Here is a 25,685-nt window from a genome sequence, read left to right on the forward strand (position 1 = left end):
CCATCCCCGCCGCCAGGGGAACAAACAACAGAAACGTGGGTGAAGGGAGACAGTGGTTGGTCTAAGATATGAAAATAATAATTTATAATTTATCAAGGGGTCATTAGGGTGGGGGTGGTGGGGAGAGGAGCTGATACAAAGGGCTCAAATAGAAAGCAAATGTTTAGAAAATGAGGGTGGTGACATATGCACAGATGTGCTTGGTACATTGAATGTATGGAACGCTATGAGAGGTGTAAGAGCCCCCAATAAAATGATTTAAAATATGTATTTATGGCTCTGGCATAATTTTTCAAATTGTTGTGAGGGACAGGATTGACTCTTCCATCTCCAAAGCTTGCCGATCCCTGCCCTCGGCAGTTCTACCCTGCAACCCACGGGGCCTGAGCGTGTTCCTGCTGAGTTGGAACCCACTGGACAGCGCCTGGTGCTGGTTGGCTGCGTGGTGTCGTGGTGTCCGCGGTGGCCCGGCTCGCTGCTCACGGAAAGGCAGGCAGTTCTAGTCCCACTAGGAGTCCCACAGGCAGCCTGGCTCCACCCTTCCCACTCCATCCCTGTTGGCTCTCAGCTGCCCACACAGTCCACAGTGGGGCTCAGCTTCTCAGCCTGGCCTCTACCCCACCCCTTTGCTTCTTCTTCTTTCCTCCTCTAGCTCTTGGATTCTCAAATGAGGGCCGCTGTCAACCTACAGGATGCCTCCTGCGGCTGGAAGACACTGCAGCCTGGGCCTGGGCTGGGCCTTTGTACCATGCATGGGCTGCACTCGCCCTGTTTGGGCAACGCACCGCGCTCCTCCTGGTGGCTAGGGCAACAGTGCCTATGGGTGGAGATGGAGGTGGGGAGGTCATGTCCTCCCGCCACATCTCCTGTGGGTTGCCCAGTTTGAGGTCGATTTTCAGGGAGAGGCACTAGGCCCAGATCTCACCTCCCGCTGCCGGCTCACCTTTCCCCTTCTCCTCCCCTAGAAAACCCTGGTTCAGGGCCAGCCTCCTGCTTCCGAAGACTAACAGCTGTCCCTGTTCGGAGTGAGACCTCTCAGGGAACGGTTTGTCGAACAAAGAAAAGGAAAAGAAAAAGAAACCAAGCAAAATGGAGAATCCCGTTCAATAACTTAGAAGTGATTTTTTTCACCAAAATAAAAATGTAAAAATCTGAAAGATCCACCCCCCACCCCCGCCAGATTTAGTCCCTGAGGGAGGCCACATAGACTAAGAACCTTCTGAAAAGGCTCGAAATCTCCCCGGGGTCTGGGCACACTGACTGGCATTGCACCTGATTTCAAGGGCAGGCTGGACACAACACACCAGAAGGCTTCTAGCTGCCCCTGGCCCGCCCGAGTGTTGTCTGAGGGAGATGCTGTCACATTATGTGTCTGTCCTACTAAGCAGAGCTTCCTCCGTGCTGGCAACTGAAGACACTGTGAGGTGGTGTCACGTGGGGTCTGACGCACAGCGACCCTATGTACAACAGAAGGTCGCCCGCCCTGCATCCTCCTCACGCGCGTTGTTACATTCAAGCACATTGTGGCAGCCACTGTGCGAATGCATCTTATGGAAGGCCTTACTCTTTCCCCCGGCCCTTCAATGGCCTTTACCGGGGACTGCTGTCCTGATAACACGCCCAAAGCCATGAGACTAAGTCCAGCACTCTGGCACTCTGGCTGTACTTCTTCCAAGAACGATTCGTTTGTTCTTTTGAGAGTCCACAACACCAACACCATAATTCAGTTCCTCCGTGGTCTTCCTTCTTCACTGCCCAACTTACACACACACACACACACACACACACACACACACACACACACACACACACACAATATAAAAATGCCAGGGCCTGGCTCGGGCACACCTCCAGCCTTCGAAGTGACGTCTCTGCCCTTGAGCACGTAAAGAGGTTGTGTGCAGCAGGTTTTCCCAGTGCAATATGCCCGTTGATGTCTAGACTCCCCCTTCCATGAGCACTGAGGGGGGGTCCAAGCACGGCGAAACCTCTGACAGTGCTCACTTTCCTCCATTTACCATGATGTTGTCTGTTGGTCACTTGTGAAAGTTTGCTTCTTCTTGACATTGAATCATAATTCTCATGAAGTCTGCCGTCCTGGATCTTCATCAGCAAGCGCTTCAGGTCCTCCCTTTCCGTACGCCAGGCTGTGTCATCCGCACCCCACAGGCTGTTAATAAACCTCCTTCCAATTCTGGTGCCACAGGCTTCCTTCATAGCCAGTGTCTTGGATTATTTGCTCGACACACAGATTGCATATGTATCATGAGAGAATACAACCTTGACACACACCTCTCCTGACAGTGAACCCTTCTCTTGTCCTCTGTGTATGACGCCTCTTGTTCTGTGAACAGGTTCTGCGTGAACACAAGGTGTTCCAATTCTTCACCACGTTACACATAGTCGGTCACGGTTCACACATTCAAAGGCCTCCACAGAGTCAATAAAAGTAACACCAAGTAAGCATCTTTCTGGTATTCTCTCTGTTCAGCCAAGATCCACCTGGTGTCAATAATGACATCCCTCATGCCACGTCCTCTTCTGGATGGGGCTTGGGTTTCTGGCCGTTCCTTGTCAATGTGCTGCTGCAACTATTTCTCGATTATCTTACTTGTGATATTAGTAAGAGTGTGTAATGATTTCTGCCTTGTGTTGGGTCACCTTTCTTTGGGATGGGTACAAATACGAATCTCTTCCAGGCAGTTGGCCAAGTAGCTGTCCTTCGAATTTCTTGGCAGAGATGCGTCACAGGCATCCTGTGCTTCGTCAGCCTGTCAACTGATGCTGTGCCTGGAGCCTTGTGTTTCACTATTGCCTTCAGTGCAACTCGGACTTCTTCCTTCAGTACCACCAGTTCTTGATCATATGCTACCTCTGGAAACAGAGGTATGCCAACTAGTTCTCTTTGGTACAGTGACTCTGCGTATTCATTATCTTGTCTTTTGATGCTTCCTGCATCATTCAATATTTTGCTCATAGAATCCTTCAATATTGAAACTCAAAGCTTGAGTTTTTTCTTCAATCCTTTCAGCTTGAGGAAATGCTGAGTGTGTTCTTCTGTTTTGGCTTTCTAACTCCAGGGCTTTGCACATTTCATTTTGATACGTTCTTTTGCTTCCTTGGGACGACCTTTGAAAGTGGCTGTTCGGTTCTTAGAGCTCATTTCTTCCGTTTGCTTTAGCTACTCCACATGCAAGGTCAAGTTTCAGAGTGTCTTCTGACAGCCACTTTGGTCTTTTCTTTCTTTCTTGTCTTTTTTAGTAACCTTTTGCTTTCCTGGTGTATGATGGTCTGTGTGCCATCCCACAGCTCACCAAGTCTTCTGCCATTCGTGTTCAATGCGTCAAATCTGCTTTTGAGCTACTCTCAAAATTCAGGTGGGAGAGACTCAAGATTGTAGTTTGGCTCTTGTGGACCTGTTTTAATTTTCTTCAACTTCAATTTGAACTCACAGACGAGTCACTGATGGTCTGTTGCACAGTCAGCTCCTGACCTTGTCTGGCCACTCTTACTGAGCGTCTCTACCGATTCTTCCCACAGATGTAGTCAATGTGTATTCCAGCTGGTGAGGCCCATGTATACAGTCACCGTTAATTATTGGGGGGGGGGAAGGTATTCACAATGCAGAAGTCATTGGTCTTGCAAAATTCTATCACGTGGACTTCAGCTTCACTTCTATCAAGAAGGCAGTATTTTCCACCAACGGTCGCTTTTTCTTTGTTTCCAACTTTCTCATTCCAACTGCCAGGGATTATAATGCATCTTGATTGTGTGCTTCATCAGCTACAGGTGGAAGAAGGTAGTAGAATTCTTCACTCTCTTTATCACTGGCTTTAGTGGTGGTTGCACACATTTGGATAATAGTGTGTTGACTGGACTTGTTTGTAGGCATTTAGATACGATCTTTTCACAGCCAGCACTGTACTTCAAGGCAGATCTTGCAATGTTCTTTTTGGCCATGAATGTGGTATCATACCTCACTTTTTGGAGGTTCCCAGTACAGTAAACCATTTAATTACCGGATTCAAAGTGGGCATAATAGCTCATTTCACCTCATCAGTGCCTAGGATGTCCACATCTGTCTGCTCCATTTAATTTTTGATAACTTCATGTTTTCCTAGATTTATACTTTGTGCAGTCCATGTTCCAATTAGTCATGGATGTCTGAAGCGGTTTCTTTTCATTTTGAATTATGCCCCATCAGCAAATGAGGATCCTCAAAGCCTTGCTGCGTCCACATGATGGAGGTCAACTCTACTTAGAGGAGGCAGCTCTTTCCCAGTAGTATTTTAAGTGCCTCCCAACCTTGAGAACTCCTGTTTCGGCAGGATATCTGACAATATCTCACTGCCATTCATAAGGTTTCAGAGGCTAATCCCTCAGAAGTGGACAGCCTGTTCCTGCTTTGTCGTCTGAAAGTGCTGCTGAAACCTATTCACCCTGCTGGTATTTGAAATACTGGTGACATAGCTGCCAGAATCACAGCAACATGCAAGCCACCACAGCAGGACAAACTGACAGAAGAGTGGTCGTTGAAGACACTAGGTCATAGTTGTTCTCATGAAGCCTACATTTTTCAATCCTACAATCATTAAGGATCAGAGGAATTAACAGCTTCTCAAGAGGGACTGACAATCTGGTGGGTGGGTGGTCCTCAGGGGACCCTTTCATTTCTGACCTTTTACTGGGGACACCTTTAGCTAGCTAGCTATTGGGGGAGGGACTGGTGTTGCACCCGGCAGGCTGATTGGCTGGCTCTGCCCCTCGGGTGGTGAGCGACACCTGTGGTCCAGGGCCCTTGCTTCAGGCTCCTGGTCCTTCCATTTCCGTTTGCCCTTGCCAGCTGCTTCCATGTCAGTTCCTTCCAACAAAAGAAAAGCTTCGCTCTGACCTTTATAGAATCAAGTTGGCCTCTTTGGCCTTTGGGATGGCCCAAGTGTCCTGATGATGTTCTCAAATCACACCGGTCCCAGGCATGGACCTGCTATGCCCCGAATGCCCTGCCTTGTCAGGCCTTACACTATAAGACAGCCAAGTTCACAAATGAAATAACTATGGTGATGTCCACAGCAGACATCACTAATCAATCACGGGACCTCAGAGTCCTCATCAAGACAGCTCTCGAAGCAGCCACTACCAGCCAACCTGAGGTGACCCCTTTGCTATTTCTGCTTTAGAGATCCCTCACATGAATATTTAATGATTAAAAAAACATACAGGTTATATTGGACAAGCACTTTTCCTACCTTCCTTTCTCTCCCATAATTTCCTTTCTGCTCTCTAGACTTCTTTGTGCCTTATTCTCGTATCCACCAAAAAGAGCAGAGAGGGATGGGGGCCCCAAGGCCTCCATTATAGGCCCACACTCCAGCCACCAAATTCAGGATGTCTAGAGCCACTGAACCATTCAATGAGAGGGCCCAGTGAGGGGACCCAGCTGACCCAGGAGCCTCCCAGAGCCCCCATCAGTACTCACCAAGCAGCCCTGGGTTGGGGAACCTCCAGGAGTCGTTGTACGTAGAATACTGCGGGTGGCTGTAGGGACTTCCAGAAAACTCACTCCCTGTATGTCACGGGTGGGGAGAGCAACAGGAATCAAATGTCAGATACAACAAAAAAGGGCCCAGTCCCCAGGCAGCTTGAGGGCCATCGGCATTGACCTCTGACAAGAACTGCAGGTACTTTTCCCAACCGAGCAGGGCAGGGCAGGTCCACATCTGTATTCAGTAGGCAGCCATCCCTGGCATTGTCTCAAACAGCGTTCTTTCCTTCCGCGAGAGTGACTGCCAGCCTCTCACAGCCCTTGCATGAGGGAGGAGACTGAGGCCAGGGCCTCTTCGAATGGCCAGGGCATCCCTGCCCACCCAGCCCACAGGCTGCCTGGTTCTCAGCCCTGGCTGAGACCACTCCACCAGCCCAGTGTGGATTCAGGGATTCGGTCCCATTTGACACACAGTCCCTGAGTGGCTCTGATCCAGAGAAGCCAAAGTTGCCCTCAACTGTAGTCTGGCCCCACACAGTGGATCCAGGGGAGGTGGCACCAGGGTCTCAGTCCAGAAGAGGAGACACAAACCCAGACTCTCCACCAGGAGAGGTACGTGACATTTTGTGGCAATAAAAGGTCAAGGTCAAGCAAGAGCCAAGGGAGCAACAGAAGGGAGCAGTGGAGGCCTTCCGGGCACTGGGGAAGGGACAGCTCTTGGCCCCGTGGCGTTCTCAGGCAGGGTGAGAAGCGAGGCTGGTGGGACCCGAGGGGCAGCCTCTGGAGGCAGCCATTTCCCAGTGCTCTTATTTTCAGCCCCAGGAAGAGTCTTTTGACTTCCAACTAAGTCCCAAAGAGTGGGATTCGAAATCCCGACCCTTCCACGGCCTTGGCGCTGGGGTTCCCGGGGACAGGGTTTGCCCTGACTCATCTCTGGGTCCCCCAAGCCTGCCCTAGGGTATGTCCTGGGAAGGCCCTGGAGTGGGACACAGAAAGATGGCCGTGAGTAGCATTTTAAAGCCCTGGTTACAGCGCGCAGGGGCTCCTCCTTGGTGGCAGTAACAGGAGTGAGACAAGCCCAGAGGCCACCTTCAGCCCCAGCATGTCTACACGGGTTCCCTCCAAGAATGGATAGGAAGGGCCAAGGCGGAGCCCCGGGGGGACCAGTGGAGGTGGGGCAGGGGCAACCCGGTGGACCTGAGGGCCCCTCCACTCCTCCCTGAGTGTGTCGGCCTCCCCTGGCCTCCGCACACAAGGACCAGCGCAGCAGGAGCTCACGCACACTCACACACACACACACACACACACACACACACACACACACACACGTGCTCCTCCTCAGGCCTCTCTGGGGGCCACTCCCAGCCTGACAGGCTGAGCCTTCCAATTCTCTGTTTTTTATGCCTCAGTGGTCAGGATGTCAGGTGCCGGCGTGCAGTGGGTGGGTGGGTGGGGGGCATGGTGACAGTGCTGAGCACCGCCAGCCTCAGCACAGCCATCAGTACCCTAGCACCTCCTCTCCCCGCTCCCCCACCCCAAAGAGCCCGGAGGGGGGTGGCGCGCAGCTGCCCTCCCTCTGGGTTCCCTCCTGGGGAGCCTCCCATCCGAGGGGTTCCTGACAGCGCAGGGCACGGGGGCACCCTCTAGCAGCATCGAGTCCGTCCGCCCATCTACCAGCTCCAGCCCCAAGACCGCCTCTTCCAGGAAGCCTCCCTGATCTCCAGCACACAAAGGTGCAAGTCTCGCCTCTCCTCCAAAAACCCTTTGCTTGGAGTTGCGTCCGACTCCTCCCGGCCTTATAAGACAGAGGACAGGTGCTCCACGGAGCTCCCAAGGCTGTAAATCCTTAAGGAAGCCGACTGCCCCTTCTCTCTCCTTCAGAGTGGCTGAGGGTTCACGGGTTCGATGAACCTCTCAGCAGCCACAGTGTGATTAGTAGGGAGGGAAGACCTGCTCCCGCCCCAGTCAGGTACCACCTTCTGGAGTCTGGGGGCTCTTCAACCCTGTTTCATTCCCCTTGCTGGAACCATCTACCCCCATCCTCTGGGGAGCCGTCACTGCCTTTCCTTCGAACCTCACAACAAACAGCAGGTGAGGAAACTGGCTCTTCTAGTGAAGAGGGTCCAGGGGGCCCATGAAGAAAGGCTTTCTGGGATGAGTCTGAGCTGGGTTTTGAAGGATGGGTAGGAGTTTGGTGTGCGCAAGAGAGGCAAGGCATTGCAGGCTCAAGCAGAGGCCTGGAGGCAGACTGTGCACAGTGTGCGCACATCTTCCGGGAGGCCACCGTCGAGGCCAACACAGTGGGGAAGAGTCAGCAAAATCAAGCTCTCCTCCCATTAAGGCTGGGGAGTCAGGAAAGGCTTTTGGACCAGGAGTGCCAGAACTCGGAGGATCAGCAGGAACAGATGAGCCTGCAGGTGAGGATGAGAGCCTGGGAGACGCCCCAGCGGCAGCATCCACATACAAGCCTACACTCCTCGTGGGCAGGGACCATAGTCTCAAGGCAGACAAGGCAAGTCCCTGCTCTGGCTCCTGGTTGGAATCCCCAGAGGTGCAGCCCGCAGTCCCCCAGCCGAGACCACACAGCAAATGCTTTTTTGAATGACTTTGCCCAGCACAGTGGGTACCATGGCCCCCGGCATCTCTCCTCCAGCTGATCTATACTTATACAGAGTCTTCAAAATATCAGCCCCTCCCTCTGGGAACCCTTTGCTTAGATGAGGTCCACTGGCACGGCACAGCTCACTGAGACACTTTCCACACCTACTTGGGTGAGCAGAAGCGGGTCTTCAAAGCTCGAACCGCCATCTAAGGGATGACTGTGGGTTTCTCTCTGTCTGGAGCAGGGAAGAGCGCAGATGGAAGCACTCAGGCTAATGGACTCCTGGGCCATGCACACATCAGCCTCCTTGACCACCAGGCTGGAAGACCTGGATGGGGACTGACCACCACTACCAACTGCCCTGACAAGCGTGCCATTAGAACAGCGGTTCTCAGCCTGTGGGTTGCAACCCCTTTGGGGATTGAACGACCCTTTCACAGGAGTTGCCTAAGACCATCGGAAAACACATATTTCCGATGGTCTTAGGACCAAGACACCGCTCCTCTCTCTGTCTCCAGGCAGGTCCGCCAACATACAAATACGCCCACATACGAGTACCCGGCATGAAGACTGTTACCCATGCTACACCGTGCTTCAAGACAAAATTTCATTTATGTGTCATTAGAAATATTTCACAAGATATAATGACATTGTTTTTGTGATGAATCACTGCTTTCACGATGTTCAATTTGTAACAATGAAAATACATCCTGCTTATCAAATATTTCCATGGCAATTCATAACAGTAGCAGAATTACAGTGAAGTAGCAGCGAAAATAATTTATTGGTTTGGGGTCACCACCACATGAGGATCTGTATGAAAGGGTCGCGACATCAGGAAGGTTGAGAACCACTGCATTAGAACATCCTGGATAGCGGGGAGAAAACTGTGGGGCAGCATTCAGGATCATGAGCCACAAGGAGGTACAAAAGGAAAAAGTAAAACTCTACAGGTCATTAAACCCCTTCGGGTGGTGGACCTCCGGCACCCTTCCGAACTGGCCTGTCCTTACCTCCCTGGCTTCCTTTTCAGTCAGCAACAGGGGAGAATTCTTTGCGCTCTTTGAGATAATCCACCCTTTGAGATCAAAAGGGCAGCATTTACCCAAGGACAAAGGTCGAAAGGGTTCAGAAAGATGAAGAAACTGAGATGGAAAGAGAGAGGAAGTGGGATAAGGGATGTTCCCCAGAGGGGATGGAAATCAATGATGTGAAACAAAAAGTGTATGAATCATTGAATGGAAAACTGGTTTGTAAAGCTTCATCCAATTCACCGGAAAAGGTTGAGAAGAAAGAAAGACAGCTTTCGTGAGGCTCTAGCTTCTGGGGTGCCAGCTCTTGCCCACTGGCTGCCAGTCTGCAGGCAGGGAGGCCGCTACCTGGGAGGCACCTAGCACTTGTCTTGGGCTGTGTGGCATTGGTCCCATATGAGCCCCCTAGAACTCTCTCAATGGCAAAACGCATTGCATGTCATACTCTTTCCTATCCTGCCTGTGAATCCTCTGGGGGAGGGAGGCCTTAAGCAGGTGACGGTGAAAAACCGCAGGGTATGCTAATGCTGCATGGGGCAAGTAAGTCCCCGTGTCCAGGGGGAATGTAGCAGAAGGACTAGGAGTGGGAAGGATGAGGAAGTGTGGGCTGCGTCCACCCTGACTCCTGATGGAATGGGCTCTGCAGGACTTTAAGTGGCTGGTTTCTCAGAAGTCGATCTCTGGGTCTTCCTTCAGCCATGCCTCTGAGTGGACCTGACTTCCATCCTCTTAGATCGCATCCAAGCATGTTCACCCTCTGCGCCAGCCAGGGACTCCCTGATTGCCAGTCTCGGGTGTCAGGGCTGAAGTGGACTCAACTTCAGAACTGCCAGGCTCACACAGCTAGGCAGGGACAGAGCCAGGTCTCAGATAGTGGGTCCCAGTGCTTCCACGGCTTATCCCAAAGAACACCTCAATATTCTGGGCCAGTGAGAACCTCCTCTGCCCGTCTTCCCACCCCCAACCCTCAGGTCAGTTTGAAAATGTCAAGTATGCAGCAAAGTTAAAAGAACTTTTTAACGAATACCCATGTCGCCACCATCTAATTCTGCCATCAATATTTCTTCTGCCTGTGTATCGTTTATCTATCACCAGGCCTTTCATCCATCTCATTTTTTTATACCTTTCAAAGTAAACCGCAAACATCGATATACTTCCCCCTAAGTCCTTCAGCATGCATCTCATTAGCTGAGGCTCCACAATTGTTTACAAGTTTGTCTTCCTCTCGATGGTACATCACAGAATGCTGGAACCTGAAATGGACCACCGCTGCGTTTGGACAAGCACCCCCCCCCCCCCATGTCACCCAGACCCCTCTCAGAATCTGGGGTACTGACATCACCCTCCGAAAGTTCTCTCATGCCCAGGAAGGGGTGTCCTAACAGGCTGAGCACCCAGTGGTCTGGGGATCTGACCCAGTGATTCTCCATGAGATTCAGAACCAACAACCCAAAGCCCGATTGCTGCAAGGCCCTCGAATCGAAATCCCCTCCAAAGTCACTAAACAGAACAAAGCTAAAAGAATGGACATCCTGTCATCAAAGGCCCAGAGAGAGGGAAAGCCAAGGCTTTAGGCCATGTTGGATAACAGGGCAGGGGTGTGGGGGGTTCTTAAAGCAGCACTCCTTTCAAAGGTAGGAGCGCCAGCTGTCAGCCAAGTGACTGGGAAGGACAGGTTAAAATTAAGCAGTCGCCTGGGGGCCGTGAGAAGATGCGCGTCACACGGTTGGCCTGGTGGTTCTAGGGGCAGAAATGTCCCAGACTCAGAGCAGTTTCCCTTTCACTCAGAGACCAGAGATGGCAAAAAAAGTCAAAGATTCCCCAAATTCTTGGCAGTGACAGGTAAACGGGCTCAGCGTAGCTCTTAATTAACCCAAAAACGACACCTGCCAGATGACGGGGATTTGCAGAGCGCACTGGGGGCCGACCCCGTCTGCAGATGGTGGGCTCCCGCCTCCACGCGAGACCTTTGCTGGCTGTAATTAACATACAGAAAGTCTTTCAAAGTGACTCCGCAGCCAAGTTCGATTTCTGAAGGATTCAGACTGGGCTTGGAGAGCAGCTCTTTGCAGAGGAGGAAGAAGAGCCCGTGAGATTTCTCCCCCTCTTCCCTGCGATTCTGGAGAGATGCCTGATGGGGCTGAGACTGGGGGGGGGGGGTGTCGTCAGCGGGTACCCAGACATCACTGTACAAAGCTGCCTACGGCCCAAACAACCACACCACGACAGCACCACCCACCTCCAGATGCACCCAGCCTCGTTAGACACAGTCCGTGTCTTCTGGGCTCTGAGAATGCCTCCCTGGGTGACCTTGAGCAAGCTGCTTCTCACCAAGCCTCAGTTTTCCCATCTATAAAAGGGTGCGCACGGGAGGGATTTAAATGCATGACCTCAGAGGGCTTTCAGCTCTTAGATTCTGCCCTTTCCAGTCGGCGCTGCCCCCTCCCCAGCCTGGCTCTCTCCGAGGCCAAAGCTGTTCACGCGTCTTCTCTCAGAACAAGACCTTCCTAGTCCCCCAGCAGAGCGACGAAAAGCCCGGCTCGGGAAAGGTCAGTCCTGTCAGCCGGACAGCTCGGCACCCAGGGCATTGATCCATTTCTGGGAAAAACCTCTTCTCCCACGTATCCAGGCAGCCACAGAGGCCTTCAGAAAAACAGGCCAGAGAAAAACAGAGAGAGAGAGAGAGAGAGAATGTGCAATGTTTCTCCTGTAGACTTGCGCTGCCCGGCAGGAGGGCCTGGGGTGGAGGTGGGGCCGAGCCCCAGCTGGCCAGCTGGGAGGCAAGTTGGCTGATGGGCTGCGCTCCGTTTTGTCCTCATCACAGAGGAGGCTGCAGTGGCCACAGCCCATTCCCTGAAATCTACAACTCAACTCGCCGCCATCGAGTGAGTCCCGACTCATAGCGACCCCAGAGGCCAGGGCAGATGTGCTGCTGTGGGTTTCTGAGGCTGGACCTCACGAGAGTAGAAAGCCTCCTCTTTCTACCAAGGAGCGGCCGGTGGTTTCGAACTACTGAGCAAAGCATAGCTCACTACACCATCGGGGCTCCTTGAGATCTACAATGACAGAGCCCGTAATGCAAGGACCTTTCTGGAAATTCCAAGGAAATGAGCCCACAGGGAACAATAGTACCCCTGCCCTGTGCCACACTGGATCTTCCAGCTGGTGGCTCCTCAGGGGCAGACTGGGCCCTTCAGGCCACGCCCAGTGCTAGGCTGCCCAACTTTTTTTTTTAACCTTTGAGGTGAAAGTATTTATTTTCTTCAAAGTGTACCCAATCAACAGTTTCGTGGCGGAGGAAGAGGCCATCTGCCAGCCAACAGTTCAATAGCTATATCCTCAGGGTGAAGAATATCAACGTACCAACCCTGTATTATCACACGGGCACCAGCCACTGAACAAGTCGTTTGGAACTATGGTCTTGTACTCAGGGGTGGACTTCCCTTCTTTATGGAATCTGCCAGGCTCCTGGGGACATTGCAGCTTGAGAATTTAGTTCTGCTATGGCAGGTTTCAAGCAGTTCTGGTCCAATTTTGACCCACTCTCCTGCTGGGGATAGAGTTCATGTCAAAGAGCTATCCCATCCGCACCCCTGGCAGAGTCAACAAAGGCCAGGACAGTGTGTACACGGCCCCCTGTGGCCTCACTGGGTGCCAGGCAGTGCCTGGTTTGTGTGTGCACACAGGGGAAGGGAGCCCTGGGGTGGGGGGCACCACAATGCCCACACCCAGAAGTGTCCATGGACAGAGCCTGCGAGGCCATGCCTGGAAGCTTCATGGTGGCTTTCCAAGATATTCAGGCTCTGGTTCTCGCCGAGCTTCCCAGCTGCACTCCTGGTCCCCTCCCGCACCACCACCCCCTGCCCCCCCCCATGTCACATCCCATGTTCCAAGCGGCCTGTTCTTTCCACCCTGGACCCCACATGCTCCATAGCCCAGCCCCATGCTTCCACCATGCCCCTTCCTTCATTGGAAAAGCCACCCTCCTTCCTCTTCTCATGCCCAATCCCCAGCTCTTCAAGACCCAGCTCAAACACTACCTCCTTCAGGAGGCATTTTTTGGAATCATGATCCTGCCTGAGGCCTTCCTCCTACCCTCCCATGAGCCTCCAGTCTGGGTCCACCGCCACGTATGTCCCTGAGCCCTTTCTGTCCTGACTTCGCACCATCTGTGCCTCTCTTGCGTCCCCTCCTGGTGAATTGGGGTGTCTGCTCCTCAAGAGCAGGAGCTAAGGCTGATCATCTGTGACTGACAGGTGAGCCACAGCCCACTGCCCCCAGCACAGGGCCCTGGCCACACATAATGCTGACTGAGTGAGCACTGACCACACCCAGCAGAGGGTCCATGAGGGCACGCCTTCCAGAATCAGAACAGACTCATACCATGAAGTCCAGGCTAGGAGGAATTCATCCCAGACTGGTCCTGGGAGCTCAGCCGGACGGAGGAGCAAACAAGCAGAGTGGAAGATGATAACATGATGGAGCATCACCACATGAGAGGAGCATGGAGGCAGAAGCAGGAGAGAAGGAAGTGGGCTGTGTGCTGCAGGAGCCATGAGGCTGGCCCCGTGGGTGGAAAGGAACACGGAGGCTCCCCTCCGGGGCTGGGCCACGCGGTGACAGCTCCGAGGGCTGGTTCCATCCCGAAGAGCACAGAAGTGATGGACAGAAGAAAGGAGTTAAGAGGACGAGTCTCAGCTCCAGAAAGGGCCAGCCTGAACTCCACGGGCGGCAGGAAGCTGGCCACAGCCGCTCGACTGTGGGAAGATGCTCAATCTCAAACCAGAGGCTCTCTCTGAGTGACCAGAATGCTGCCGGGAGCCTGCCTACCCATGTCCTCAACCGCTACGCCCCAGGCCCCACACGGTATGGACAGAACAACACTGAATTAATTTTACCACAAGAGCATGCAGTTCACAGATATTGGGGCGAGATTGGGGGGCGGGGGGAGTCTGGTGAACTCACCAGGTCCTGTGCTCCCAGGCTGCAAGCAAGTCAGAACACACTTCTCAGGGTTCTGAGCTGGAAGCAATGATTACACGGGTAATGTGGGGGGAATACAGCACTTCTCTGATTTGGGGGTGACCCACGTAATGCCAATGGGCCTTATTCTCGTCAAGCATTCAACCCAGCCTCCCCAGTGCCCCAGCTCCATGCAGAGCTCTGTGCTAGGCCGCCAGGGGGGTAGGGGGATCCCCATGGAATGAGACCCCAGAGCTAAAGGGACGCCCTACATGGGATGGGAGTTTTAGATCCAGAGTTGGACCTTTGGCTCCCAGAAGGTTGATAAGTAGAGTGGAACGGGAAATTCCATCTGGCTGGAATAGCCAGGGAGACTTCCTGTAGGAAGTGGCTCTGCTTTAGGCCTCAAAGGCTATTCATGTCTGTCTGATAGCTGCAATCTACCCCATCTACCACCGACCAGTCTCAGTGCATTCTGGGGAGTCCAAGTGCACCACCAAGGCCCCTGGAGGGCAGCCTGGGGGTGAGGGCAGCCCCAAGCAGGATGTCTGGTCAGCAGAACATAGTCTGTGTTGGTGTGGGATTGACCACAGAGGCCTGGCTCCTCTCTGTTAGACCCCATCAAGGGCAGCTGTGGAGGCAGCACACTGGTCAGTGAACCAGCAGTGGCTGTGGCTGTTTTTTGATAACTATTAAGTGGTGGAAAGCCCATGGCGTGGAGCCAATCAGTGTTATCCAAACTCCCTAAGCCACTTTTTAGCCAAGTGGCCTTGGACGAGTCACTGAACCTCTGAGCCTGAGTTCCTCATGAGCAACATGGTCATCACAGAACTCGCTCGGTTTGTTTTCTAGAGATTCTCAAGTTGATTCTGAGTCATCGGGCAGAGGCGGACGTCCCCCTCTTTGAGGTTTCCAAGGCTGAAATTCCTTCTCAAAACCTAAGTCATTGCCATTGAATCGACCACCTTTCTGCCTCAGAGTGGTCGGTGGCCTCCAGCAGCACCGTGCGCCCACTGCTGCTACAGCAGGTTCTGGCTCCTCGCGACCATCTGCATACACGAAGGGGACACTGCCCAGCCCGGCACCATCTTCACCACCGTCCCTACGTCTGAGCAGCTGAAACCAAACCAAGAACAACCCCCTGCCCTCAAATCAATGCTGACTCAGGGACCCGACAGGCCAGGGCAGAACTGCCCCTGTGAGGTTCCAAAGCTGCCACTCTTGGTGGGAGTTCTAAAGCCCTGTCTTCCTCCTGTGGAGCAGCCGGTGGTTTCTAACCTCTGACCTTGTGGTTAGAAGCCCGACACAGAACCACGATGCCGTGGGGGCTCACAGAGCCCACCAGGGGTCCTTAAACACGAGAGAGGCACCTCATGGCTCGCTGTGACTTAAGGGGTGGGAAAGAGACATGGGCCCAGTGCTTGGCTGCAACCCCAAAGCTCAGAGGTTTGACCCCATCAGCTGCTCTGCGGGGGAAGAAGGGGCAGTCTGCTTCTGTCAAGGTTCTAGCCTGGGAAGCCCTGTAGGGTGGCCCGGTGCCCTGTGATAGGGTCACACTGAGCTGCAACCACACGACAGGCAGTGGATTTAGCTTTTTGCTTGATTTCTTTCTGAAAATGTATCTATTAAATTGTATTACAGCTCAGATGAGCGGCCAACTTCTTTTCAGTGTCTTCAGGGCCCAACGGGAGGGAGCAGGGGCAGCAGGGACGGCTTCAGCTTCCTGGCCTTCTCTCTGAGCAGGGGGCAGAGCGGCAGTTCTCAACCTGTGGGTTGCAACCCCTTGGGGGGGTCAAACAACCCTTTCACAGGGGTTGCCCGATTCATCACGGTAGCAAACTGACAGTGATGAAGTAGCAATGAAAATAATTTTATGGGGGGGGGTCCCCACCACATGAGGACCTGTATGAAAGGGTCGCGGCCTGCGGACGGTTGGGAACCACTGGTGCAGAGGGCCCGGCTGCCCCAGTCCTCGAGTTCAGTCGTCTTTATTCTTCTTGATCTTGGCGGATTTGACATCCTTCCGCCCGTCTGGGGGCAGGACAGGAAGTCCTCGATTTCCTCCATGTTTTGAGGCATGGGGAGGAGTGAGGAGGCACAGAAAGACTCCAAGAAGCCTGCGGGTTTGGTCTCACGCAATTGTGAGGGGCCACTCCGGGCTCCACTTGGCCTTGGGCACATAGCATGTGCTCTGTGTGACGGGTCCCGGGGCCTCTTCCCGATGTCTTGCTCATAGTTCAATACATGTCCCAAATCCCTGATGATAGAGAAAGCCTTGCCCTTGCGGTCACAGTGTGATCTTGCCCACACCACGTCCAACTTCCATAGGCATTGGGTTCCCCAGAGGGGCAATGTGGGGAGGGGGGAGACAGACAAAACTGGGTTTCTCCCCTGACCCCCACCCAATGACCCTTTGCTAGCTTAAATGATGACCTCAACCCCACACCCTTGCCAAGTGTGCTGTGGGGCCCTGCGAGAGGCAAGCAGATCATGTCCACCAGACGGAAGCAAACGCTGAGGCGAGGCCCCGACTCCAAAACTGGTCCTAGCCCCCTCTAACCGAGAGGCCTCCCATCTTTCTGGGAGCTCCCAGGGAGTTCGGGGACCTTTCTTTCAGCCCAGAGTCAGTCCAAAATGTACTTGCCTGGGACCCAGACTGCAGCCAGGTCCTCTGAGCAGCCAGGGGCCCTCTCCTGAGGAGATCACCCCCCCTCCAGCCCCACTGCCAGTTCGTGAGGCTCGGTGCTGAGGCCTGAGCATCCCACTGCTGACTAATGGGACGGAGGTGCAGGTGTCGCACCTTGCTGGGAAGTCACAGCGCTGGTCCCGGCCCGCGCCGCCTGCCATCAAACTTTAATGTAGCCGCTGACATCGTGACGGAAGGCCTCCCCAAGAGTTTGCGAGAAGACCAGACAAGATTTACCTCTGCAATTACGGCCGCATGCGCGAGTGGGCCTCGCTGGGCGCCTGGAGCTCGGCAGCCTGGAGGCCCTGAGCCCCATCGAGCCCCCGGGAACAAGCTCAGTCCGGAACACCTTCCTGCCCCCTGCAAGCGAGGCCTGAAGCCGGGACTGGGGAGGGGGGCAGACACGGTCCCTGCCTCCCCCAGGGTGCAGGCCCTAGGTCCTGTTTCCCTCTAGTTCTGAGGCCCCCCTCTCCGTCCCCTCCTCGTCCTCCCCCCCCCCCCACCCCCGAGCTTGAGGTCTGAGGGAGGGGGCAACAGACACATGAATTCTGTGGGTCCCAGGTGGCTGGGGAGCAGTGTGCAGAGCCAGGTTCTGGAAGCAACTGGGTGGAAGGAGGAAAGGAGTCTGGTCACGTCTGTGCCCTGGCGGCCTCTCGGGCTCCCCATCCCACCTCTCTCTCTGGCCTCATGGCCCCTTCTCCTTTGCACCTGCCTCCACCCTGGCTCAGTTCTTCGGGGTCCTCTGCCTCAAGGTTTACTTGGGGTGTGGCTCAGCTCCCCGAGCTTTTCACCAGTCCTCCCAGGGTCAGCAAACCCTCTCTCCTCTGGGTGGATTGCTGGCCCAGAGGCCAGCAGTTTTTAGACCCGCCAGCACTGTAGAACCATCTTGGGAGCCTTTGGAAACCCAGATGACCAGGTTATAGCCTGCCCCCATCAAACTGGGGTCTCTCAGGGTGGGGCAACCGATCAGCACCTTTATAAACACCTGAGGTGGTTCCAGCACGCAGCCTGACCCGAGAGTCGAGAGTCGGGAACGGAGTCTCTGTGCTCAAAGCATGGGCTGAGCCGGCAGCGCCCGCCTCTCCAGAGAGCCCTGCGGAAAGGCAGCATGGAGACCCCGCCTGTGAAGGACTGGACCAGACACCGCGGTGGAAGCTCCCCAGCTTGAGCTGTGCACCAAAAGGCTGGAGAAGCACTGGCCACATTGAAGAATTTCCCAGCATCCTCAGGGGCACTGTTCGCATGGATGCCAGGCCCCAGGCCCTGTGAAATGAGGGCCCACATGGAAACCAAGCCACCACAGGACCTCAGAGCAGTGTCTAGGCAGTGGCATCGAGCACAGACATGGAGGAGGTGAGCAGGGACTGTCCCTCAGGCTTTTCCCAGTTCTCAACTCCCAATGCTGGACCAGGAGGCAGTAGCCCCCAAGGCAGCCTTCCCTCTGCCACAGACCCCCTGGAGCATAAGCCCTCCCCCATCCAGACCTCAGTTTCCCCAGGAATGCAGTGAACTTGGTCAGCCCTGGAGTTGATGGCAATTTATTCTTCTCAAGTTAAACTGACACATTCATACCTGAGCACTGAGACCAGCCTGGGTGAGAGCTGGCTTTGGGGCTAGGGAGAGTCAGGGTGCCAGGAAGGGAGATGGCTTTGAGGGTCAAGGAAGGAAGAGCGGAGAAGCTTCCTGAAGGAGAAAATGCAGAGTTGTGTGGGCAGGTGCCACAGGTGTGCTGGGAGACCTGGGGGTGTCTGCCTGGATGCCAATGTTCCATCCTTCCATCTGTTCACCATCTATTGACTGAGGACACAGCTGTGGGCAAATAAGGGGGAAAGCCCCTGCTTTGATGGAACTGAAGAGTTCTAGTGGTGTTGTGGTTACAAATACAAGGTCAGCAGTTTGAAGCCACCAGCTGCTCCTTGGGGGAAACACAAGGCTTTCTACTCCAGTCTAGAGTTACAGGGGCAGTTCTACGCTGTCCTATAGGGTCACCATGAGTTGGAATCAACTTGACAGTGGTGAGCTTTGTTTTGGGGTTTCATGGGACTCATAGGAGGAGGCTCCCAAAAGTGAGTGGGAAAAAGATAGCGAAAAAATAATGAAATTTCCCCACAAACCTTTCAATGCCCCCTCATGCTCTAGTGAGCAGACAGCTAACCAACAAGGCAAAGAAGTAAAACTGCAATGCACACTGGTCAGTGGAGGCTGTTAAGGAGAAGTAAAGTTGGAGGGGTAGGGAGTGGGGATCAGACTTTCGATGGAGTGGTTCCACTGCAAAGGGGGCTTGAAGAAAGGCTGGCGGAAGCAAGAGTTAAAACAAAAAAACTCACTGCCATCGAGTCAATTCTGACCCACAGTGACCCCACTGGGCAGAGGAGGATTGTGAATCTTAACAGGAGTAGAAAGCCGCATCCTTCTCTGGCGGAGCTCCTGGTGGTTTTGAACAGCTTACCTTGAAGTGAGTTGCCCAACCTGTTGCCCACTGTGTCACCTGGGTTGCTGGCAGGAGTTAAGTCATGTGAATAGTTCAGAGAAGCGCATGCCAAGTAGAGGGAACAGCCAATGCAAAGACCCCGAGGCAGGCGGGGAGGTGTGAGTAGTGGTTGGAGGGATGTCAGGGAGGAGGCCATGTGGCTGCAGAGAAGTGAAAAGGAGAGAGGGGGTTGAGGACAGAGAGGAAGGGGGAAGGGAGCAGGGGGTCATGAAAGGCCTTGGCCCCTGCTCTCGGTGAACTGGCCCAGAACTACAGGGGTTTGTGCGGAAGGAGGGCGGGGGCTGAACCCAAGTTTTAACAAGCTCACTCTGGCTGCCCTGCTGAGATAGCCTAAAGGGGACGGTGTTGCATGGCGGGGGTCAGATGTGGATGGTTAGGCAGAAGGGAGACTCTCTTAGTCTAGTCCTGGCTCTCATGACCTTGGACCCGCCCCTGCTACTCACGGAGCCTCCGTTTCCACATCTGTAAACCGGAGGTGATAGAAAATAGCATCTTGTGGGGTGTGGCAAGGGTTTTACAAGCATATGGACACCCTGGGTAAATTGAGGATGGGTGTGGCGGGAGGAGGGGGCCCTGGGATACACCTGAATGCAGGAGGGCGTTGTGTCCCAGTTTTCCACTAGGGGCACCATGCAGTTCTTCCTCAAGCAGAAGTTCCCAGGCTCAGCAGGGACATTTCAGAAGGGCCCCTCCAGGGGTGGGTACAAAGGTCCCCTGAGCTGTCCTCATGGTGCCCAGGGTCCTGCTGTTGGCAGGACTGGCTCCCTCCAAGAGCTGGTCAGCAGCTGTTTGAGAGGTTGGCACATGAAGCCCCAAAGTTCCATCCCCCTCTCCCTACACCCTGATATGGAAAACCCAAAGAGCAGGTGGGAAGGAAAACTCGCAAAGAACAGTCGAGTCTGGCGGAGGCGTTCAGGCAGAGGGAGGCGGGCTGGGCGGCTGGCCATCCCCTCTGCATGTGTGTGGACGTTCCTTTCCTGTTTGGTCCACCTGGGACTGAATGCAGCGCCTCAAACATTATTGGAGCGGCCGCCTGGTGGCTGGACCCTGTGCTGGGTGCTGGGTGCTAAGCAGTGGGTGGTGCTGTGATGTGGATGTGGCTCAGGCTCATGGCTTCTGTCTGTAGCCCCACCTCTCACAGCGTCCCAGCAAACCAGGACCCAGCTTTGGCTTTGGACTTCTCAGGGTCCAGACCCTCTGCAGTCATCTACGGCCTAAACAGTTCTAATCAGTGAAAGCCGTCAAAAAGGGCAGGATGGCCATGCAGGGGCGAGCAGGTTGTTTACTGCACAGCAACGCCCTGCGAAGGCCAGTGAGGACTGAGATCCAGCCTTTTCTTGCTCAAAATGCGCATCCTGGCGTGGGGCTGCATCCTCTCATGGGAGGAAGGAGCAAGGCCTGGAGAGCTAGGTCCCTGGGGACAAGCTGGAGGAAGCCGGGAGATGAGCGCGGTGCTGTCTCCTCTCTCCCCTGCAGCAGCTCCTGCACTCCGCCACTGCCCATCGGGAGAGGAAGGCAAGATGGACGCAGAGCCTCCCCAAGACAATCACCCCTGGAGACCTCGGGGGTCCAGGTCTTCTCACCCACATATGTTGAGCTCTGAGAATGGGACGGGCACCGTGCAAATGTGAGGGCATTACCCTTGTCACAGACAGGGAGACTGAGGCGCAGCACGGTCAGGGCCGTGTTCCAGGCCACACTGCCCAGCAGACCTGGGACCTGCCTCTCAGGGCCCTGCCTTTTCTCTCCAAAAGGCTCTAGAGCAATGGTTCTCAACCTTCCTCATGCCACAACCCTTTAAGACAGTTCCTCACGTTGTGGTGACTCCCCCAACCATAAAATTACTTTCATTGCAACTCCATAACTTTAATTTTGCTACTGTTATGAATCGGGCGACCCCTGTGAAAGGGTCGTTTAAACCCCAAAGGGGTCGAAACCCACAGTTTGAGAACTACCGCTCTCGAGCAAGGAAACAGAGCGCTGGCCGCACTGTGGGAGCCATCTGCTCCATCAAACTATGGACACCCTCTACTGGGTCACTGTGGGTCAGAACCGGCTCCATGCGTGTGGGTAGAGCAAGCGAGAGACTGGGCCCTACCCTGCCACTTGGGCAAGTTATTCCAGGGCAACCGAGGCCTCGCTGCCCGTGAAACGCAATCACAGCAACACGTCTCTGGTGGGGTTACCGGAAGGGCTAGCAGGTTGGGACATAAAGGCAGTTAGCAGAGGGGCTAGTGTGCAGAAGTGCTCAATCAGCATCAGCTACTGTTCGAAGCGGGGCTGCTCTTTTACAGACCCCACCCCCCTGCCCCAACCCTGGGAGGAAGGCAGGCACAGCCCCACCATAGAGAAGAGGAGCCTGGGTCAAGAGGCCACAGTGACTTCCCCAAAGGAAATGGCTAGTAGAGCTGGAGGTGGGGGGGGCTCAGGTTCAAGAGTGCTCACTGGGGTCCCAAGTGTCCTTCAACACACACACACACACACACACTCATCCTCAGGCAAGCAGACAGCCACACCTTTCTTCTGCGGAGCAGCTGGCAGGCCCCAGCTGGGGACCTACCTACCAGGTAGCAGCCAAGCTGTTCACCACCCCATCACCAGGACTCTGCACGAGCCCCAGTCTCCCCCAGTCCCCTACCATGTCCCGCAGAATTCCAGGATCAGGGCAGAGATGTTCCAGGAATGGGGAGGAGGACAAGGTGAAGTATGTTAGGTCAGACCGGGAAGACAAAGGATGGTGAGCGAGGGCAGGAGTTGAACCTGTGTCTCTGGGGGCCTCCCTCCTACGAGCTGTGACGGCCCCTGTGCTGCCACCCCTCCCTCGTGTCCCTGTGACCCCAGGGTTCCAGTCTCAGCCAAGGCTCCCCCACCAGTCCGCCAGCCTGCCTCCTCTCCAGGCCGGCATGGTGGCAGGCCCTGCCTGCTCCCCGGGGAGCCCGCCGCCAGGCCTGATGGCACTGACGGAGGGAGGGAGGCCGCCAAGCTGTCAGTCTGGAGGTGCCCCTCGGAGCCTCTCCTGGCTGGAACGAGGAGGGTGGGCCGGGCGCTGGAGCCGGGCTGTCAGGGCCTTCAGCCAGACGAGGCCAGAGAGGCGCTGCCTGACAGCTCGCCCACCGAATTAGGACCATTTGCATGCTAATTTCCAGCGCTCTAACGGGCTGGCAGGCTGGCCCGGGTGTAGAGTGTAGAGAGTGGTGCTGCAGCCTCCCCGCCCGTGATGGAACAATGCTTGACTGATCTAGCTGCGTTAACGAGCAAATTATGGTAATTTTGTTATTACAAATGCATAGAAATTTCCAAAGCGGGCAGCCAGTCAGGACCGCTCCCTGCTCCTCCCCATTCCTAACTCCAAGCCCCCTGTTTGTACACAGCCCCGGCACCGTTCTGGGGACCGACCAGTCCAAGAGCTAAGCCTCCCTCAGAGAGGCGTGGGGTGAGCAGGTCAGACAGGATCGGCAGGGTCAGGCCTCCCCAGCAGCAGCTGAGCCCTCCATGCCTGCATCCCCCCAAACCTAGTCCCTCTCTGTTCCCCAGGAGTACCTGCCAGTGGCTGATCCCAGTCACCCAGCAAGGTCAGAGAGCTTCAAGATGCTGGGGCCTCCTCCCCAAACCCACTGCCAAGGAGGCAACTTCAACTCCTAGGGACCCACCCGGCAGGGTTTTCTGAGGCTCCTTAGATCATTAGGGGAGCTGGGAGCCTCCTCTTTCTCCCTGGAGCCTCCTAGGATTGGAGGAATTCCTTCCATCCTTCTGGTGCCCAAGCCCTGGGAACTGGTTTCACATCCAGGAGGCCCCGGGCTGCCTGACAGAGGAGCACATAAGAGACTGGGAGAAGGAGGAGGGGGAGAGCTGGGAAAGTAGGAAACGGAAAAGAAGGAAGGAAAGGGAGGCCAGAATTTATCCCACAAATGAGGCCGATCCGGGGAGAGGCGGACCCCATGGGACGGGAGGGCGGGGGTGGGCATGGAGAAGGTGAGGCTAACCCAAGGCTCCCTCAGGCCTTCATTTGCCCATCGGCCACTCCTCCCTCCTGCACTTACAATTGTCCACTGCCTAGGTCCCAATGTGTCCCAATTGTTTTCCAGTGATCTTCTTTGGGATGAAAAGGTTTTGGGGTTTGTGTGTCTGTGTGTAAGTATGCATCCAGATAGGCACTGTTTCCAAGGTAGTGAGCTAGCCCCCAGTTTATGGAGACGAAGGGAGGGTGGAGCCAGGCATGGGCTGGACACCAGGAGGCAGGTGTTTAAAACGATCCACCTCTGGGCAAGTGGGGCGCCCTCCCTTCTTCCCCCTTGGGCATCTGCAAGGCCACACCTGGCAGCCCTTCGGAGTGCCTGCCTGCTGGGATTTCAGGTGTGGGCTGATATGATTGAAAGGTCAAGAAGCTGTCTCAAATCCATTTTGGAAGTCGGTGGGGGGATGAATCATCAATTACTATGGAAGCCAGCAGCGGGGGAGGTCAGCTCCAGGTAGCTGGGGAGCCTGAGTCTTTGGAACGCGACCGGAAGAGAGAGAGAGGCAGAGGCCCACATGCAAGCTTGGGCTTTAGACCCCCAGCCAGGGTCATGGTCAGGTTTTTCTATTTTTCTGATTTTTTTAATTGGGTCATAACTTCCAGAGGGAGAGCAGGGTGCAGGAGAAGAACCATCATTTCTTTTTGTCTGGCTCTTGGATGCTGGGTGGAAAGCCGAGAGAGGGCAGGGAGAGGGGGCAGGGGTCTGGGCTTTGGCCTGGCTGATGGGTCGAAGGTGGGCCTCTAAACGCTTGAGGAGGCGACCGCTGGGGAGCTGCCCAGGCCCAGGGAAGGAAGGACCTGGGCTCATGAAGGGCCCCGCAAAGGTGGGGGTGTGGTTTGAGTTCCTTTCCTTGGCTTCGGCGAAAAACCAACAGGGCACACATCTTTCCCACAGTGGACAGACAACTGCTGCAGAACGCAGCTGGGCCAGCTCTTCACTAACTCGCCACCTGACCTTGCACCTGACCTTGCACCGGTCTCTTTCACGTTCACGTCTGCAAGCTCCTACATTTCTAAAGCGGAGTCCAACCCTACTTCAGCTACCTGCCTCCCATGCTTCACCCCACGGGCAAGGCCATGACTGGAGTCTCCATAGAGTCGGCAGCTTTGCGAAGGACCCAAAGGCGTGCTTGCTCCCCAGCACCCCCACCCCCACCCCCAGCTCCTGCCAGGAGGAGGATGGTGCATGGTGGGTTTCCAAGAGGCTGATTCCAAATCCCTTCCTCCCAGGCTGCCAGTACTGTCTGACAGGTTCCCAGAAGTTCCTTTCCAGGAATGCCCCGCCCCATGGGCTCAAAGCTCCGCCCAGCAGGACAGGGCTTCAAGGCAGGGGCCCAGACGCAGGCTCCCCGAGTTCAAGTCTGCCCCACGGAGAAAGTCCCTTCTGGATTTGAACAGTATTTCTATGTTCAAAGTCCTCCCCTTGCCCTCTGCACCAGGCCACTCACTAGCTGTGGGACTTCACACACACACACACACACACACACACACACACACACACACACACCCCGGGCCACTCACTAGCTGTGGGACTTCACACACACACACACCCCAAAAACCCAGGATGATCACTGAGTTGACTTTGACTGACAGCCACGCGGTAGAGGGTTTCCAAGGCTGGATGGAAGCAGACAGCCTCTTCTTCCTCCTGAGGACTGGCTGGTGGGTTTGAACAGCTGGGTTCGGGTCATCGCCTCCAGAGCCCCTGTGGGGACCGAGCTCTAGCAAACCCCTTTCCCGAGCCTCAGGCTGCACGTCTGTAAAATGGGGAGAGGTGCCAGCCCACCTCCCCACTCCCCCCACCCCCTACCCGCCCAGGCTGCGGGAAGGAGCCTCCACGGAGGTTACACGTGCAAGAGGCTTGGGCGTGGCAAAGCTCTGTCCAGAGGGTGGTTCGAGTGTCCCCGCCATCAGGAACAAGACCTGAACACGGCCGCAACTGTTAGGGCATTTCGACCTGAGATGACTGCAGACAACGGGACAGGGTGATGCAGTTGCCATTTAACAATGTTCTCCTCGCTCACTCCCCTTTCTCCTCCTTGCCTCCTTCTCTCTCTCCTTCTCTCTCTCTTTCTCTCTCTCTCTCTCTCTCTCTCTCTCTCTCTCTCACTCTCTCTCTCTCTCTCTCTCTCGGCCCTGGGTTTCGGATGCCCTGGTCTGGGCTCTTTATTTGTGCCACTGCGCATAGACTCCTTATAAAGAAAATTCATTTGTTCAGGGTCACCGCGTGGTTTTTCATTAAAAACAAATTACCCGCATTCAGGGAGGACATCTGGGCTTCACGGGCCCCATTAATGACTATATTTCCAGCCTCCCCGGCCCGGTTGGGCTCCCTTGCCTGTCACCCCGCGTCCCCAGCCCCTGGAGGACAATGAGAGTGACAGTCAAGAGAAAGGGGGAACATGAGGGATGAGGG

The 25,685-nt window shown here is 54.9% G+C and overlaps 1 protein-coding gene across 1 annotated transcript in view; it reads right to left on the reverse strand.

The window, feature by feature from the left end:
- The window catches only part of PAX5 (paired box 5), a 197,055-nt gene that overhangs the window by 4,368 nt on the left and 167,002 nt on the right, over window positions 1-25,685 (reverse strand). The window contains exon 10 of the mRNA XM_045296527.1: window positions 5,477-5,563. Coding sequence (XP_045152462.1) covers window positions 5,477-5,563 — 87 coding nt within the window. The remainder of the gene's footprint in view (window positions 1-5,476; window positions 5,564-25,685) is intronic.

This window comes from Echinops telfairi, unplaced genomic scaffold, assembly GCF_000313985.2.
Source record: "Echinops telfairi isolate 266 unplaced genomic scaffold, ASM31398v2 ScPeMD7_7410;HRSCAF=8448, whole genome shotgun sequence".
NCBI lineage: Eukaryota > Metazoa > Chordata > Mammalia > Afrosoricida > Tenrecidae > Echinops > Echinops telfairi.